At 53.6% G+C, this 17,158-nt stretch overlaps 1 protein-coding gene across 1 annotated transcript in view; it reads right to left on the bottom strand.

Annotated features, from left to right (window-relative positions):
* The window catches only part of SLC36A1 (solute carrier family 36 (proton/amino acid symporter), member 1), a 17,804-nt gene extending 3,586 nt beyond the window's left edge, over nt 1-14,218 (bottom strand). The window contains exons 1-10 of the mRNA XM_010183576.1: nt 14,001-14,218; nt 13,174-13,264; nt 11,928-12,016; nt 11,598-11,693; nt 10,779-10,863; nt 8,839-9,057; nt 8,501-8,599; nt 7,112-7,278; nt 3,240-3,409; nt 6-226 (exon numbers count right to left, since the gene is read on the bottom strand). Of these exons, the coding sequence (XP_010181878.1) occupies nt 6-226; nt 3,240-3,409; nt 7,112-7,278; nt 8,501-8,599; nt 8,839-9,057; nt 10,779-10,863; nt 11,598-11,693; nt 11,928-12,016; nt 13,174-13,264; nt 14,001-14,218 (1,455 nt within the window). The remainder of the gene's footprint in view (nt 1-5; nt 227-3,239; nt 3,410-7,111; nt 7,279-8,500; nt 8,600-8,838; nt 9,058-10,778; nt 10,864-11,597; nt 11,694-11,927; nt 12,017-13,173; nt 13,265-14,000) is intronic.
* Nucleotides 14,219-17,158: the final 2,940 nt, after the last annotated feature.

Raw genomic sequence — 17,158 nt, 5'->3', positions numbered from 1 at the left:
GGTGCTGCCAGCTCCACCAGCGCCTCGTACGTCCCCACCACGAAGCCCACGAAGCCAAAGAGGCTGATGATGATGTCCTTGGCGATGACGAGCGGGTGCATGCCTTCCGAGTAGTAGGTGGCGATCTCCAGCAGCGGGGGGAAGATGAGAGCCAGGGCGCTGCTGCTGACAGAGCCCACCAGCGAAATGACGATGTCCAGGCGCGGGATGAGGATGGCCAGCACGCCTGGAGAAGGACCGGACACAGAGTTAGTGCTGCTGGCTCCCAGACCCTGCTCCCCTGAGCCAAAGCAAGCAAAAAGCCACTGCAGGGATGCCACCTGCTTGAATCATCCCTCTGCCCTGACACAAGAGCTTTGAAGATGTGGCTGCACGTTTTCCAGCAACTCCTACCCAACAAGCAATTAAGTTGCTGGAGTTAACAAAGCACAGCATGCAAAACAAACCCTTTTTGGCACCCCGGGCGCTGCCGCAGTGAGCTCCAGGGCTGAGCAGGACCAGTGCCCTAGCAAACAGATGCCGCTGGCAGAAGAGTGGCTGCCGGCCCCCCAACCTCCCTCGTGAGAGCCAGCACTGCTGCTCTCCACACCTGGGGAGCCGTAAAGCCTCAGAAACCCCATAAAAGCAGGAGGAAAAAGTCATCTCCCCCACTCTGAATAAATCCCTGTGGTTTGCACAGGTTTAGAGCTGCTCCAGCAGCAGAGTGCCTACAGCACAGCCCTGGGGAGAACATTTGTCAGGTGAGAACTGCAGCCAAGGAAAATCCCCCAGGAGACCTCTGACAGCTTGCACTTAGCAGTGCAAACACCAGTATGTTTCTGCTCCTTCCTCCTGCTCAGGGCGAGGGAACAATGAGGGGATGGTGCCTTCTCCTTCCAGCCAGCCCACAGCCACCATTGCCTCTGGGCTCCTATCGGGGCACCACATCAGCGTTTGGGGAGCAGATTTAAAATAAAGGGTCAGTAAGTTCCCAATCTGAAACCAGGAGCGGTGCCCTCGGAATGCTCACACACTGAGTGAGCTCTCCATTCACAGCAACCTCAGCACCCGCGAGCATCGCTGCTGCTTTTTGGTCAAAGAGAGCTTTGCACAACAGAAAAGCATCCTCTGCAAGCAAAGCAGACTTCAGTGCTTAATCAAAGTGACCAAGAGAAATAATTTAGTTTATTGCTTTGAAAGCTCCACTTAGAAATAGGAGACACCTAGAAGCGCAGTAGTTACAGCCTCGGTGGAGAAGGGTTGTCTTGGAGCTCCTTACCAGAGGCATTTGTTCACTCCTTGGCAATCGGATACAGGCAGGAGAGGCTGCTGGAGCCTCCCTGAGCCAAAGATCACCTGCAGCACCGCAGGAGCTGGAAGGCTTGGGAGACTGACAGCGGGCAAAGACACAAACAGGAGATGCTCCTGCACACCGCCAAACCCAGCCCTGCTGTCATCTGGATAAGCCTAGAGACAAACCATCCCTCCACTCTGGGGAAAGCAAAGGTCCCTGCTGAGCCAACCTGGAGGAAGTTTATCCTGGTGCTCAGCCCTGCACAGAGCCAAAAGACTGCCCTGCCAGGTCTCTGCTGCAAGCAGCATCCCCACCCCAGCAGCCCATGGGAGAGCAGAGCTGCCGACCGGCAACAGCACCCTCAGCCCGCCTCACACCACTCTTTGGACTCAAAATAAACACAGTTATTAACCTCCCCCTAAAACAAGCAGAGCTGAAGCACCAGCTGCAGTCCTCAGCCTCCAGGGAGAACGGTCGTGCTTTCCACAGGTATTAATTCAAGGGGTTTTTAAGTGAGCTGGTTTTGAAGTCTAAGCTTAAAAGACACCCATACACCAAAGCACTGTGATGCGGGCATGTTCTGCAGCCACGCAATCACTCGATGAATATTCATGCCACCCCCCCTAATTGCTTGTATCCTCGCCAACAGCCACAGCGATCTTTTGCACTGAAGGGTAAGGGGAGGAGGTACAAAGGAACCAGCACCCTTCCACCAGCACCTCCACTGCCTCCTTACCCCCAGACATGAGGGTACAGCCACTGCTGGTGCCTGAAGCTGTCCCACCACTCCAAGACTTCGCTTCCCTGGCCAGTCCAACCTCAGCGCCCTCCGGAAGAGGCTCCCATCTTGCAGGCAGGCTCCAAGCCCAACCACAGCACCAGGGTGGCTGGAGTACATGGTCCAGCATGTCAGGATTTCACCTCTGCACCATCCCTCCAGCTGTGGGGGTTGAGGCAGAGCAGGCTTCAGGAACTCAGCACAGAGATGGGTCTTTGCACACCTCTGTTAATGCAGCACTTCTGGTCCATTGTTAGCAAAAGCCCTGAAACCAGCAGCACCATGCTCCTCTCAAACACAAACCAAAGCCAGCTGGGATGCGAGACCAGGTTCCTGATGCTCAGCTCTGGTGTATCAGCAGCATCAAGCCATGGAGAAAGCCTCTTTCTCAGCAGATGATGCCAAGAAGCTCAGTCAAGCATCTCAGCTGTGCTGACAACAGCAAGGATTTAGCCTCCAGGAATCAAAGCCAGCCAAAATCAGATACTCCTGTACCTGATTTGCACTACACCTTTCCTGAAGGTCCACCAGGCTCAAGCCCAGCTGCCTGCTCCACCAGAGCCTCACTGCAGGCACCAAACACCATCAAACATCATCACACTCCACGCCCCAGCAGACTGACACAGGCACAGGGGGTGCTTTGGTTATGGGCCATGTACCACAGTCAGTTGTCTTCTGCTGTGCCACACGCTGCAATGATCGTGTGTACACAAGGACACCCATTTCCTTGTGGTCAGGGACCCCTCTGCATCTGTGCTGCCCTCACGCTGGCATGAGGAGTCTGGCTGAATGCTGCCTATGGAAAACAGCCTCCAGTCTGCGCTGCCCTGGCACATACCAGGTGCTGGGAGTGTTTCATGCAAAGACTGGTGGGACTTGATGGCTCTCAAAAGAGCCATCAGGGGGATCCCAGACCCGAGGCTATATGGGGAATTTACCACCTCCAAACGATGTGGGAAGTTTAGTACTCCTCCACTGAGAGGACAGAGGCGGCAGAGGATCACTGCTGCTGCTCCTTGGAGGCCACCTTGGCCTTGCATTAGCAAGGCCCAGTAGCCTCCCTGCTGTGAGGGTTTTAGCAGCATAGCCAAGGGGTAAGGGGCAAAGGCTGTCAGCACCACCAGCCCACAGCGGGAAGGATGTGCTAGGACCTCGTATGGGAACCCAGACAAGCTGATTTCTACTCACAGGTTACGGCGACCAGGGCCACCCTGAGGAGCAGGTTGACCAGCCAGCCCCAGTGCTCTGACACCCGGGCGACGAGAGGAGGGATGACAATCTCGGCAGGCACATAGAACTGCACAGCGTACGTGAAGAAAATCCCGATGGAGAAGAGCAGCTTGACAGCCTGGTACAACCTGCAAATGAGGAGATCCAGTGAGACACGCTCTTGCTCCAGTCCCCGTGGCATCAATGGCAGAAAGCAGAAGGGAAACGCTCTGCAAAGAAGGAATTTTGTGCGCCAGTGGTCTTCCCTCCTGAACACTCTCCTGGAAAATGAGGGGTGATGCACTCAATCCACAGAGACCTTTCTTGGACAAGAGATAGCAAGGAGACAGCATAAACCTCCACGCCACAGCAACACATGCTCCCACACCTAATCAGGGACAGGAGATGAAGAATGTCTTGAAAGAGGCTTATCAGCTGCAGCCATCAATATTTCACAGATTTTGATTACTGCTTGGCTTCTGAGGAGGCAGAACAGGACAGCACCACCGGGATAAGTTTGGGCTTACAAAGCAGATGTAATGCAAATGTCACCACTGCCACCTGCAATTCAACCTCCTCCATAAAACAAAAGACAGCTATTTTTAGAATGCTGCATAATACATGTTTGGTGGGGAAGACAGTTAAAAGAGCACTTTAGGCTAAGCAGAAGGAAGATAGAGTGCAGACAGGCTGAAAACAGCACCTTAGGCTCACCCCAGGTCAGATCTCACCATGTCCCACACCCTACAGCAATGCAGCAGGGGTAAGCATGGCTGCAGGAGAAAGCCTGTCACAGGTGGCAAAAACGTCACCTCCCAGCTTCATTTCTGCCCTCAGCACTCCAGCCTAGAGATAGGCAACAAACTGAACGTGAGCAGGACCTTGCAGTAATGAGGTCAATCACATACCAGGCTGTGTTAGCAAAGGCATAGCCAGCAGGTTCAGGGTAGGGATTACTCTCATTTGAGGCTTTTTAAGCTGTACCTTAAGTATTGTGTCCAAGCTTGAGACTCCCAGGACAGGACACACATTGACCTACCAAAGCAAGTTGAGTGGAGGCTACTAAGATATGCAGGGCTGGAGCACACAACATACAGGGAGAGGCTGTGAGACCTGGGCTCATTCAGCACAAAGAAAAGGTGAAGGGGGATGTTATCACCATCTTCAGCTGCCTAGAAGACAGGCGCTTCTCAGAGTTGCACAGCAGAAGAACCAGGGGCAACGGAACAGAGTGGCATCCCAAAAGGGTGGTTAGGAACACGGGCCTGGAGAAGTGGGGAACTTCCCTCCTTACTGATATTCAGAATTTCAGCTGGCCCTGCTTCAAGCAGGTGGGCAGACCCAATGATCTCATGATGCCCTCTCCAACTCAAATTACCCTGTGGTTCCATAGGCAAACCAAAGACAAAGCTATCGGAGAGTCCAGAGTGCGCCCACTCAGCCACACATGATATGAGTGCACAGTAGCCTTGAGCCACCTACCCCACAGCCTGCATATCTTATCACTGTGTTTTCAGTCAAGTGATGCTGTAAAGCCATAAAGCGCTCCGAGGTACAGAGGAAGGTTGGGTACCAATCCTGTACAGGTCAGGAACCAGGACAAACCAGCTCAAAGAACATTTTAAATATCAAGAAGAGGAAGAGCTCAAGCGTTAGCCTTGACCCACAGAAAACATGAGTCTGTGCAGGGCCCTGGAGAGGCTCTGCTCTGCCAACCACAACAACCACCTGCTTAACCCAGAGAGCCACGTCAGACCATCCCAACAAGCTGCAAGAAATGCCATCTCTTCCTTTGACCACGAGCTCTATCATTACCTAACTCCAACTGGCCACATGCAACCAAACATCTTCCCTCTCACTATAGCATTTCTTCACTCTTCAGATGGTGGAGTGAAGCAACCCTTCCGAGGATGCGAGGGGGGATTTCTGCACAGCAGCACAGTATTTTGGAGGCTGTGGTTAGACCTGGGCACTGGGAACGGACACACTCCTCATTTGAGGAAGCTGCGGTTATAGAGAAATGAGGCTGGGAAAGTCTTTAGTCATCCTGTAACTCAACGGTTCCGGACACGTTCATCAAATCTGTTCTGGAGACCTCCAGGCGATGGCTATAGCCAAGGGAGGATGCAGCATCTCCACCACAAGCTTTGCCTTGTCTCCCACGCCGCAGGCAAACCCCATGACTTCTCACCACAGCCCTTATGACCAGCTTTTGCAGCCCAGCGCCTTTTACTGCTGGGAAGAAAACCTGCAGGCAAAGCAAGATGGGCAGAACACTCATTTCAAGAGCAAATCTCCACCCATCACCCACACTTCAATGCATGGGAATGCAGCAGTCAGGTCTTAGCCCAAGTATCCCAGCCCTTACTTTAGATAACCCATTTCCAAGTCCAGTATTTACAGCCCTCATTGAATGTTCTGCCAGGAAGCAACACGCATGAACACCAAAGCATTTTGCATGCTGAGTCAGAAGGACCACAGCACACCCTGCCTGGAGGCAGCCCATGGGAGCCCTGCCACACACCCAGGCTTCCCCAGGCACTGCTGTCAAAGGGCTCTTCTCTTCTCTTCTCCCTATCTGAAAAACCCTACAGGTTCTGTTTTGTTCTGTTTTTCAGAAAAATACTTTGACGGAAAGCATGGATACTCCTAGAAATAAACATTTGAAATAGGATCTTTCTGTAGCCCAGCGAGTCACAGAAATCCCATTACCCTCTTCTAAGGGAACGCCATTCTTCAGAGCAAACAACGCTGAGATTTCCCACCGAAGCCCCCAGGCAGGATTACCCACAGGTCATCAGATGTTACAGGCTGGGGCGTGACCTGGTGCCTGCAGAGCCCAAGACCTGGATCTGACCCTGCTTTCCACCTTCAGAAGCAGCAGCGATAGGTTTTTTCAGGACTTCCTCAAATAATCCCAAGTGGAGCAAGCTGGAAAAGGCACACTTCTTGTGCCAAAGGCAAGAGAAACAACTTGTATTTCTCCTCTGGACTGAGTATGGAGCCATGACACTGAGCAATCACTTTCCCCCAAGATACACCAGCATGCAGCCCAGCAGCTGCTGCAACAGCCACAAGAGCAGAAATAACCCCTCCGGATAAGCAGGTACAGGGCCAGGCCACGTGTATTTCCGCAGGGCTCCAGACAGCAACCAGAGCATCTCAAGAGGCCTCTCCAGATCCCAGATGAGGACAGACAGGTTTGGGGTGCTGCAGAGCTCAGCCCCCACGGGAAGGAAAGGGTATCCTCATGGCACCAGTGCTCACAAGCAAAGTGCTGGCTTGAGATGAGCCACATGCAGACATAACACAGAGCCCACGAGTGGGAGTGTGAGCTCCAGGGCTGCAAACAAGGCATGCAGCCCATGCGTGGAGACATTAAATCTCACCCTCTCTGGGAGATCCCAGCTTTTGGTTTAGTTTTCCATGTGCTTCACTTGGGGAAGAGAAGCAGTTTTTGCACTGTTCAACGACCTTCTGATATGGCCGCTACATTCAACACCTGCCAGCCAGAGCACTGCTTAGCCCCCACAAAGACACTGGCAGACTCCAAGAAAAAAGCAGGAGCTGCACCTCCCCAGGCAGCAACCACCAAGGACCTTGAGGAAGCAGCCTGAACTGCAGAGCCAAGACAAAGCTCAGACACTGCAGCAATGAGCCTCACCACCCCAGCCATCAGACAACCCTTGACAAGCTCCTTTGGACAGTTTGGCTATGACACAGTTGATCCTTCCCCAAGCTCACACAGATTACTTTGAAGGAGTGACATCCCCCACTGCCCCCACTCCTGTCTCCCTGGCAGGACCCTCCTCCCTCACCCCCCAGCCTCTCTGCTCCCCGCAATGACTCACCAGCAGTTGGGCAGATTGAGGGTTATGCTGGCCTGAATGTCCGCTCCGAAGCGGAGGTAACCCAGGACACTCAGGCTGATGTACAAGATGGTGACAATGGTCATCCCCACGTAGAGGATGACTGGGAACTGCCGAGGATTCTTCATCTTGTTTTCCAGAGGCAGCACCTGGGAGCAGAGGAGGAGGATGATGATAGAGCAGCAGGTTGTCCTCGTTCCTCTATACTCCTCAGCCCCAGAAAGCAGGAGGGGCAGCCCATGAGCTGTGCCCATTGGTGCCTGGTGTCTTAGAGCAATGCCATTCACCCCACACCTTGGTTGCATTACACTTTGCACCCCAAAACAGCACAGCCATGCCTGCTGGGACAGGCTCATCACAATACTTTGCCTTAATTTCCCCAGCAGAGCCTGGAAACACCAAGATACTCATCTATCAAGTTTGTCTGGGCATATTTCAACCAAGCACGACAATAAAAAATAATTAAAGAAAAAATGCAAGGACAAAGTCAAGGCCCTCACCATTGTGCTACTGACACTTGCTTTTAAATATAGGACTTCAGTAAACCTTTTTATAGCTGTCCTTGGGTAATGGTGATTTCAAGAATAGAGACAGTGGCATGGCTAGTAATGAGGCAGGACCAAAAAAAGCTTTTATTTGCTTCCCCACCTCCAATTCATGTGAGGAAGAGAGCGTTTGTGCCTCACTGCCAGCAAGAGCCCTCTGCCCTGGGCAGAGCATTTGATAAACACTCCTCCTGTAATGGATTTGGCCCTCTGCAGCCCTGTGTTTACACAGCCAGATAATATTAAGAGATGAAAACATTTTTTCCTTCTTTGAAGGGAGCTCCCGGAAACAACCCACATCATCTTAGTGAGCCATTAAGCTTTCCACCCACCCACCCAGCTTTTTTCACAGGCACAGCTGGACTATTTACAGCATCCCATGCGAGAGGCATGTGCAAATCCAGCCCTGCAGCATGCTGGGGCCACATGGCTGCAGAAAGAAGATCGCAATATTTTTGTGTCATGTTTTTTGGCCTCCCGCTTAGGCAGCTTCAGGATCCAGCCCAGCAACAAGAGTCAGGACAATTCCTTGTCCACAGGTCAGCCAGCAGAGCCCAGTCCGGTGACAGATACAGCCACCTTCAAAGCAGCAACCAACCTCCTAAGGTTTAGAGCATGTGCTCCTCCAGCCTCACATGGAAGCAACAGGGTTTGACCCAGGAGATAGCCTGGAGACTAAAGCTTACAGCATCATCCAGAATTTGGGCTACCGTCAGAGAAGTTCATCTGCAAATGCAGCTGCAACGCAGAGCAGGTGCTGCAGCAAGCCCGAGCACAGGCCGAGCCTTCTGTGCAGGCAGCCCCACTGCCACACGCCGAGACTTACCACCCCGATGCCTTCAAAAGCAAAGATCGCAGTGCCAAAAAACAGAGGGTAGGTCTTCCAGGCTGCTGCTAGAGGCAGGTTTCTGGGATCAGGAATGTCCTGGAAAAAAGCCCACACAGACTTCAGGCATGGGGAGGATGGGGAGGACCAGGCCTGCTCCCACCACTCCCTGTCACAGCCACATGCTGAGGGAAAGCCCTGCGGAGCAGAGGGTAACCACCAAGTCCATGGGAGCGAGCAGTATCCTGCAGCATGCAAACACTCCACTGTTGAGCTCCTTCCACCTCCCAAAACACAGAACATCACAGAAATGACAGAGGGGAACCATATGCACATACCCTGACGATGTACTGATAGATGACAACAAGGCTGACAAGCATGGCCACGTTGGCCAGCATGGAGAAGATGGACAGGACCTTGAGATTCTGGATGAAGGTGAGCAGCACCACAAAAGGCAGGATAGAAAGCATGTATAGCCGGGAGTCCATGGTGGGGGTCATGGCCACCGTCTTGTTCGAGCTGCAGTCGTTGGTGGTCCCGTTTGCTGCAGATATGACCTGGGGAAGCACAGGAAAGCTTGATGAACCCAATGACACAGGTCTGAGAGCCATGGATCTTGGCAGCCCATCCCAGGTGGGTCAGAATACCACCCCATCAGCTCACTTTCATACACAGCTAGTAAACTAAAAATCAAAGCAACACAAGTCTTCAAGTGGTTTTGAAGCAAATTCCTTTGCGAGGGGCAGAGGCGGGACCAGCTGAGGCACCTGAGCCGAGACAGCAAAACCCGCCCCAGCCCAGGCTCATTGCGCATGTGAACCCAGCGGCCGAGGGCAGAGGTTGGCTTGCGCTGCCCACGTGGCCAGTTCAGTTGAGAGGAAAGAGGCATTAAGTGCTATTTCCTGAAAGGTCATTTTCTTCTCGCAGCACCCCATTGCACTCAACATTACGCATCCCTTCAGCTGCTCAATGTCCTGTTCCCATGCAAGGATACCTGGAAGCTACTGCTGGCCCCCAACTTCACTTTCTTCATGGGAAATCATCCTTTTCTTTGGGTCTTTCATCCCAAAGGCACTCCAGGCCACGTGCTCACCTCTAGAGATGGCTCTGCCCCAGGAACCGGGTGGCTGAGCCATCTCTCCCAAGAGCACAGGCACGCTGTGGATCACCAATACAACCACAACGAAGCTGGTTTGTCTGGCCACAGCAGCAAAGGGCTGCCTGCAAACCGATTTAACCTGCTCTGGAACAAGTCCTGCCCCAGAGGAGAAGCTAAAGAGCTTCTGCACAAATCAGCATCCTCTATAGGATATGCAGAGCCATGCATCCACGGCACAGTGCTCCTCCAAGCCCCAGCCTACCCTGCCTCTCTGCACCTTGCTCCAAAGCCATTTTTCAAACCAAAGCTCTGCCCAGTAACACCTCTTCTGAGGTACCACCTGCACCATCACTCCTCCCATCTAACATAGTATTCTCCACCACAAAAAGAAACAAGCAATGTTCTCCTCTCCCCATGCAAAAAAATCCAAAACTGAAGCCAAGGGGTTTCCCAGCTGTAGCCTAAAATGGGCTGGACTTACAGGTTTCTGCAAATTTCCCTTGTCACTTGAGCCAGCCTTCAGTCTCTGCTGCAAGGTAGAGTGGTGCCTGCGAGGCACTGAGCTGGTGGAGGCTGGGAGCAGGGACTCCTTATTCCCAGTTTCTTACAGTGCAGGAGCCAGCCAGGCAGTTCAGGGTTTCTGCTTATTTTCTCCCCATGACTGGCAGAGGAAAACTCATTTCCTAAAGATGTAATTAAGCTCCAGAGCCATGGGATTAGGCAAGATACTGGAATGCAAACAGGTCCAAGGAAAGAAGCAGAGAGGTTCATGGCAGGTCCCAGTACCCATTACACATTACCATCTACACAGAGTACCAATAAACCAATTAACTGAGGGGGGCAGGACCACAAAGGCACAGTCCCTCTGCTTTCACCATGTTCCTGCCTTCCCTAACCAGGAATAGCCCCAGCTGACCCTGGGTGACACAGACAGCTCCAGTGCCTCTGCACATGGAGCAAACTCACACGGACTCTCAGACAAACCTGTCCTGTTCAAATGGGAAAACAGATCCTCAAAAATACCCAGGGAGAGGAGCAGTACCTTCCTGAGCAGCATCAGCTACAGAAAGCAGATCTTTGGTGGAGAACAGGGCCATGAGACAGGAGCTAAAACAACCCAAGTGTCTCCACGCTCCCTCTCCCCTTCCCCTTGCTCAAGAAAGAGAAAGTAAGTCTGACCTGTTTCAGATTGTCAGCTAGAAACACAAAGTACACACAGCAGAAACCCAACTGAGTGATGATCAGGAAGAGTCCCACTACACGCCTAGAAAAGAAAAAAAAAAGCTTGTTAGTCAGGCCATAGAGAAATAAGAGCCCACTTGGGTTGCCTGGGGCTGCACTCGAACATCGCACCGACGCTGCTCTCCCCAGGGGTTGGGATGTGCAGATCAGAGCATGTCCACATCACTTCTTGATGCCCAGGAAAAAGGATCATATCGCCATCTAACCTCACAGACCTCAAGCTCTCCAATCTCCCCATCCCGTCCTCTCCACAGGGTCAGGACCAGCCTCAGGAGGAAAGTCAGTCCCTTGGGTTTAGCATCTCCAGTCTGCTGCTGAATTGTCACAGCTGGAGACAATGCATCCCAGACACAGCTGGATGTTCTCAGTATCTGATGGGCAACATGATCTGTGTGACATGATGCAGGACATCCACAGGGCTGGTAGTGTCACTAAGAGCAGCTATTAGACAAGCTCAGTGTCTGACAAAATAGGCCAGCACTGCAGTGCGTGTTATTTGCCCCTTATTACACTGCAGAGATTTACTTCTCCCACTCCTTTAGTACAAGCCACATCTCGTTGGGAACAGGACTGGCTTAAAGACCATGTTACTCCCTGGGGGTGATCAAGCACGAAGGTTAGGTGAGCCAAATAACATTTTATATCACTTGCACTGATCTGCAAACACAGCTCAGAGACCAGCTGGCTCTTCTGTGCCAGACGCAGCACACACTGAGCTTAAAGATGCATCCCCTGCCTGGAGGGGGGAATGGGTACCTTCCCCAGATGGCATGTGTCCGCAGCCAAGCGCTGGGAGTTGACTCCAGCCCATACATCACGGCACCCCCATAGTCCACAAACTGCTTCTGGAACCTGTCCAGAGAAGAGAGAGAGAAGGGATGTCATGTCAGCCCTGTCTGTTGCTTTCCAAGGCAAATGATGACACTAATGGGAAAATAGTTTATGTGAAAAAGCCCAGAAACAGTTCCCAACTGAGGCCTCAACACAGGCATCTTGCTGCTGGGAGGCTTCAGAAGAACCACAGGGCTTGCTGTACAGGAAGAGCCATAGGAGCAGCAGCACCGAGAGAAGGGAGTTGCTCCTTACCTGTAGCAGAAGTGATGGGCGCATTTCACCAGGATGCCCATGCAGTGCACAGCCACGACTCCCATCACCAGCAGGCTCAGAGGACCCAGCTGCAGGTAAAGAGAGGGGGAAGGCTGCACTCTGATGGCCAAAGGCAGAGCTGCACGACAGGTTTTACTCCCAGACAAAACCCCACGGCCTCAATGACTCAAAACACTGCTGGAGGCTGAACTGGAGCTTGGATGCTGCTCTGGGGAACCAGATCCCCCAGGATCAAGTAACCCCACAGAGAGTCACCGGCTTGACAGGAATGATGCAAAAGAAGCAAGTTGGGGCAGTTTGGGCATAGCAAAGCACTTCCAGGATTGGTTTTCAAACTACCTGGCACATCACTATTATACAGGTGACAAAGCAGTCATGGTCTGGACAAAGGAAGTAAGTTTTCTTTTTTTAATTAATTTAATTTTTCAGTCTGAGTAATGGGAACACTGCATTGCTGAGCGAGGAAACACAGAGCATGGCGGTGAGGTGGCCTCACCTCTCACACAGATGGCAGTTGCTGGGGCATGATAAAAACACTTAGGAGCTGAGGGTCAGGACAGAAGCAGTGGGCAGGTGTGACAGTGGCCAGGGGCTGCTGTTTGACCACAAGGCACAACCTCAGCCCTTAGGCAGCAAAGCTGCATCACACCAACTGATCTCAACACGGCCAGAGCCACAAGGCTGGGCCAGCCCATGTGAGACCCCACCACCATCTCCTACCACTGGCCTTAACCACTGACCAGAAGTGTTTGTTATGTGTGTGCTATGCTGGTAGGACACTCGGGAGGCACACAGCACACTTAGCTCTGACCAGCTGGAACAAACCAAGGTGGAGGTCATGCTGAACCTGCCACCCACAGGACCAGGGCAAGGCGATGCCACGCAAGCGGAGCATTTTGAGAGAAAAGGGTTGATGCTGCAGAAGCCAGGGAGGTAAAACCCTGGAGGAGCACAGACCCAATGCCCTGCTTGACCCCAGCAGAGGAAAACACAGAACCAACTCATACGCTGAACTCCCCAAGACCAGCCAGCACAACGGAGGTGCAGCAAGGACAGGGTCAGCAGCAAGGACAGAGAGCCACAGAGCCTAAGGTGCTAAAGCTCACAAACCACTGTGCACTGAGAGGCATCTCAGCAGGGAGTTGAGCCCTAATGCCAGCCATGCAAGCTGCCCCATACCCCGAGGTCACTCTGCCCCATGTAGGAAGGCTGAGAGCTGCCTTACCAGGATGCCAGCATTCTTCACTGCCAGAGGCAGCCCCAGCAGTCCCGTGCCGATATTGCCCTTCAGGAGGTGGATCAGGGTCTGGTACCATCTGTGGGAGACAAGATGCAGAGATGACCATCAGTAGATGCCTGCACCCTGATCCTGCACAGTCTCAGCCCCTGGCTCATCCTGCTCAGGGTCCAGCAGCTCTGAGCTGCTGCAGGAAACGCACACGGAGGTTCAGAACATGTCCCCTGAACCCAGCTCAGCCCTGTGGGACCAAGGAAGGACTGGAGCTAACGTCTAAAAAAACAGATTTTGGGCAGGCATTTGCAGAACTGGCTTCAAGGCAAAACCCAGCACAAGCACAGCTCAGCACCAAGGGGCTGCACTACAAAAAAGTCTCTGAGTTGAAGGTATAAGTGTCCCTTGGGCTGAGACAGCATCTTCTGCCAATCTGAATGAATAAGGCACAAGGAATCCCCAGAGCATGGCTGCAACATGCCCAGGTATTCTCTGAAGGTGGACGTGCTGTTTGATCACCACAGGTCCCCATCAAACCTGGCTGGAGCAGGGGAATATTGGGAAAAGCATCAAACACTTCCTGCTGCCAGTGAGCCCAGCTTGAGCAGAGAGCAGTGCTGGGGCAGTTGTTCTCTTGGTGCCAGCACCCCACAGAGGCAGGGCCACAGCTCTGCCCTCACTGCCCCCAGGAGGGATTCCCCATAAAACCATAGCTCCACTAGCCTCTACCAAAGCTGGCAGGCAGCAGGGAGCCACCGTTACCTCCTCCACCCTCTCCCTGGGTGCTGGGCCAGCCTGGGAGGGCAGGAAGCATCACTCACGTTGTCCCATTGGTCTCCCCAAAGCGCTGGTAGGACTCAGGGTGGGCAAAGCCGTTCATGCCGCCGGGTGGGCTGCCCTCCGGCGTGACGTCCGTGGAGCTGTAGTCGTTGTAGTCCTCACTGCGGAGGCGCCGGGTGGACATGGTCCCTGTGGAGGGAGCTGCATTAGGGGTGCCCAGCTCGACACCCCCTTTCTCGGGCTCCTTGGAGTCAGCCATCGCGCAGGGAGAGCGGCTCGCAGTGCTGGAGCAAGGTCTCCTCCAGGGCTTTTATACAGCAACGTGCTCCCGCCCAAGCAATCGCAGAGCCCGCATGTCCTAAGGTCAAAGGCACATTCCCACCAGCTCAACCCTGCAGGTGCATGCCCCCAGCCTGGGCACACCCAGGTGGAATGGGCTCGGGGACCCACAGGCAGAGCCTGGATGTGACCCCTTCAGATGGGGCAAGGGAGCTGCGTACCCCTGCTCCAAGGGCGGCACCACAGGCAGCGGGGCGGGGAGGGACACACTGGCACTGTGACCCCAGCCCTGGTGCTCAGGATGGGACCGTCAAGAAGATGCCCAGGAAAGAGCAACCGCTTTTAACCTACACACAGTTTGCTGCAAGCAAATGGCTTGCTCTTGCCAGGGAAGGGAAAATTTCCTAATGTGTCTTTTTTCTTTTTCTTTTTCTTTTTTTTTTAATTGAAGACTTTTTATTACAAATATTTTTTTTTATTTGATTATGCTTCATCAGGCAGAAGCACAGCCCACATCATGACAGCAAACCCCCTGCCCCAAAGGTTTCAGAGCCACGGAGGTGCCCACAGGACCAAGGGGTTTCCCTGGATGTGGCACCTGCACAACCCATAGCTCCAGCAAAAACCTCAGCAGGATCCTGCAAGCCAGGAGCCCCAGCACAAGCCCTCACCAAGGACACAAACCTCCTGCCTTCAGTCAGCTGGTTTAATTCCCACATGTGCTCTGAAGAGCTCCTGCTGCTTCTGCACAGCCTCCTCCTCCCCTCCCAAAAAAAGCCCTTCCTTCCTCCAGCCCCCTGGCCGCACACAGCACCCAGACTCCCAGGAAAGGAGCACCAGAGGCAGGGAAATTATCTAACAGGCCCCTGCCGCACAGCTTGGTGATTTGGTCCCTGCCCCAAGGCTCCCCTGGGGTGTCACCACCACCCCAGCAGTCCCAGTCCTTCCAGTCCCGTTGCCTGGTGCTGTGGGAGCCAACCTGGGGCAGAGCGGAAGCGGCAGAGAAATATCGCTACCGCAAGCAGCTCGTTTCCTGCCAGAGGGCTCCTCGAGCGTCTGATGGATCACACGAGCACTCACAGGATGTGGTCCCAGCACAGACCTAAAGATTTGGCTCCACAGGGAAAGCTGAGCCCAGGCTGCTCAGGCCCTGCTCTATACCCAGACCCCTCAGGCACTCCCAGCACCACTCTCTGCAAACCTGGGTGCCACATGCAATAAAAAAAAGAGCCAAGAGCTGCAATTATTGGCAGGGTCCAGTGTTGCAACCAGAAGGAAGCAGGGAGCAAGGGCCTTTGCTCAATTCTGGGTGCTTGCTCCAGATCCCAGCTGCTCAGGTGCAATTACAAGGCCGCAGCATTGCCCAGCAGTGTTGCTTTATTTCTTGCCGCAACGGCCAACGCCAGCAGCAGAAAGCAGGGCTGGTGCATCCCATGCAACACCTGGCTCACAGGCAGGCACCCTGGAGCTGAGAGCAGCACGTTCCTGCCCGGCTTTGCCACATAGTTGTGCCTCGAACCCGCTCCACCGCGGGCAGGGCACTGTGGTGAGGCAGGGACCAAGAAGAGCGGCAGCGTTAGTTTACACAAGGAAGGCGTTGGAAGCCATTCGTCATCCGTGACGGGCCCAAGGGGCAGGGGAGAGACTTGGGAGGCTCAGCCAAGCACCAAGGGCTGGTGCTGGGGTTGGGTCAGGCATGGGTGCCCCTCCCCAAACACAGCCTGCTCTTTATCTGAGGTACCCAACAGCAACATCCTCCAGATAAAACACAACATGGTTACATCAGTCTGTCTGATCTCTCCCCGTGATTTTTTCACCCCCCCCAAGCAGGCCTGGCTGCTTTTTGCTTTGAAGAGCCGGGGAAATGCATTCATCGTGACTTCCCTTCTTTGTGTCTGGATTAAAGGTTGCATAGCAGCAGGGAGCGAGCACTCGGCTCCCCCGCAATCAGCAAGAAGAAGCTGCAAAACTTGTCTCATTCGCACAATGAATATTTCAAACTGAAGCAAAACCCCACTACATCATTGCTTCGTCACTACAAAGAGCAGACAGGAACAGCCACATTCGGTTTCCACTTTAAACCTGACTCCTCGGTCGCTTTCATATGCAATTATTTTTCCTCCCTATACACACTAGCAATTTTATTGTGCTGAGTAAAGCACCTAGTAAAGCTGGAGGGGAGGGGGGGGAAGAGGGGGCAACAGCAATTTGTCCTTTAGAGTGAAAGCCCCACACCAGAAATCAAAAGCAAGATGTAACTTGCTGCAGCCCTCCCCAGCTGAGCAGGGGCTGCGTGCAGAACAGATAACATGAGATCTTTAGGAAAAGTGAGCTGCACAGCAAAACTCACCACCGCTTCCCATCATGCGTGGTGAATCCTTTATTTCCAAAGTGCTACTTGTAACCCACCCCATCGTGACACAAGGGAGAGCCCATGCAGCCAGACCCTCTTCCCACCTTGCCCCGTTTCCCTGTCTACTGGGAGGCTGCAGCCGAACCCCTTCCCCAGGCCACTGTGCCCACGCCAGCACACCACCTCCCAGACAAGATGCCTGCATCAGCTGCATCTCTACACCATTGATCCTCTCTTCCCTGTGAGATCCAGTGCTGCCACAGTCACCCCTAGACTCACCTTCCCACTGCTTCACAGCATTCTGCCAGCCTGTTTTCCTCCCGCAGGGAAGCTGCTCAGCACGAACCCCCCAAGCTCCAGCAGCTCCCACAACCACCACACTGCCTCGCTCCTCCTCACCCCGGAGAGCACAGGGGCCCCTGCGCCCTCCAGCTCACACTTCCTGCAGCCAGACACACCACAGTAGCAACCCGCACCCTTACTGGCACCTCACACCCGGGTGCTCCTCAGGGCAGACCACAACTCCCCACACTGCACCCCCTCCACGGAGGCTCCCAAAGGCTGCCA

Source organism: Mesitornis unicolor, unplaced genomic scaffold, assembly GCF_000695765.1.
Source record: "Mesitornis unicolor isolate BGI_N332 unplaced genomic scaffold, ASM69576v1 scaffold4264, whole genome shotgun sequence".
Taxonomy (NCBI): domain Eukaryota; kingdom Metazoa; phylum Chordata; class Aves; order Mesitornithiformes; family Mesitornithidae; genus Mesitornis; species Mesitornis unicolor.
This window is presented reverse-complemented; position numbering and strand designations above follow the sequence as displayed.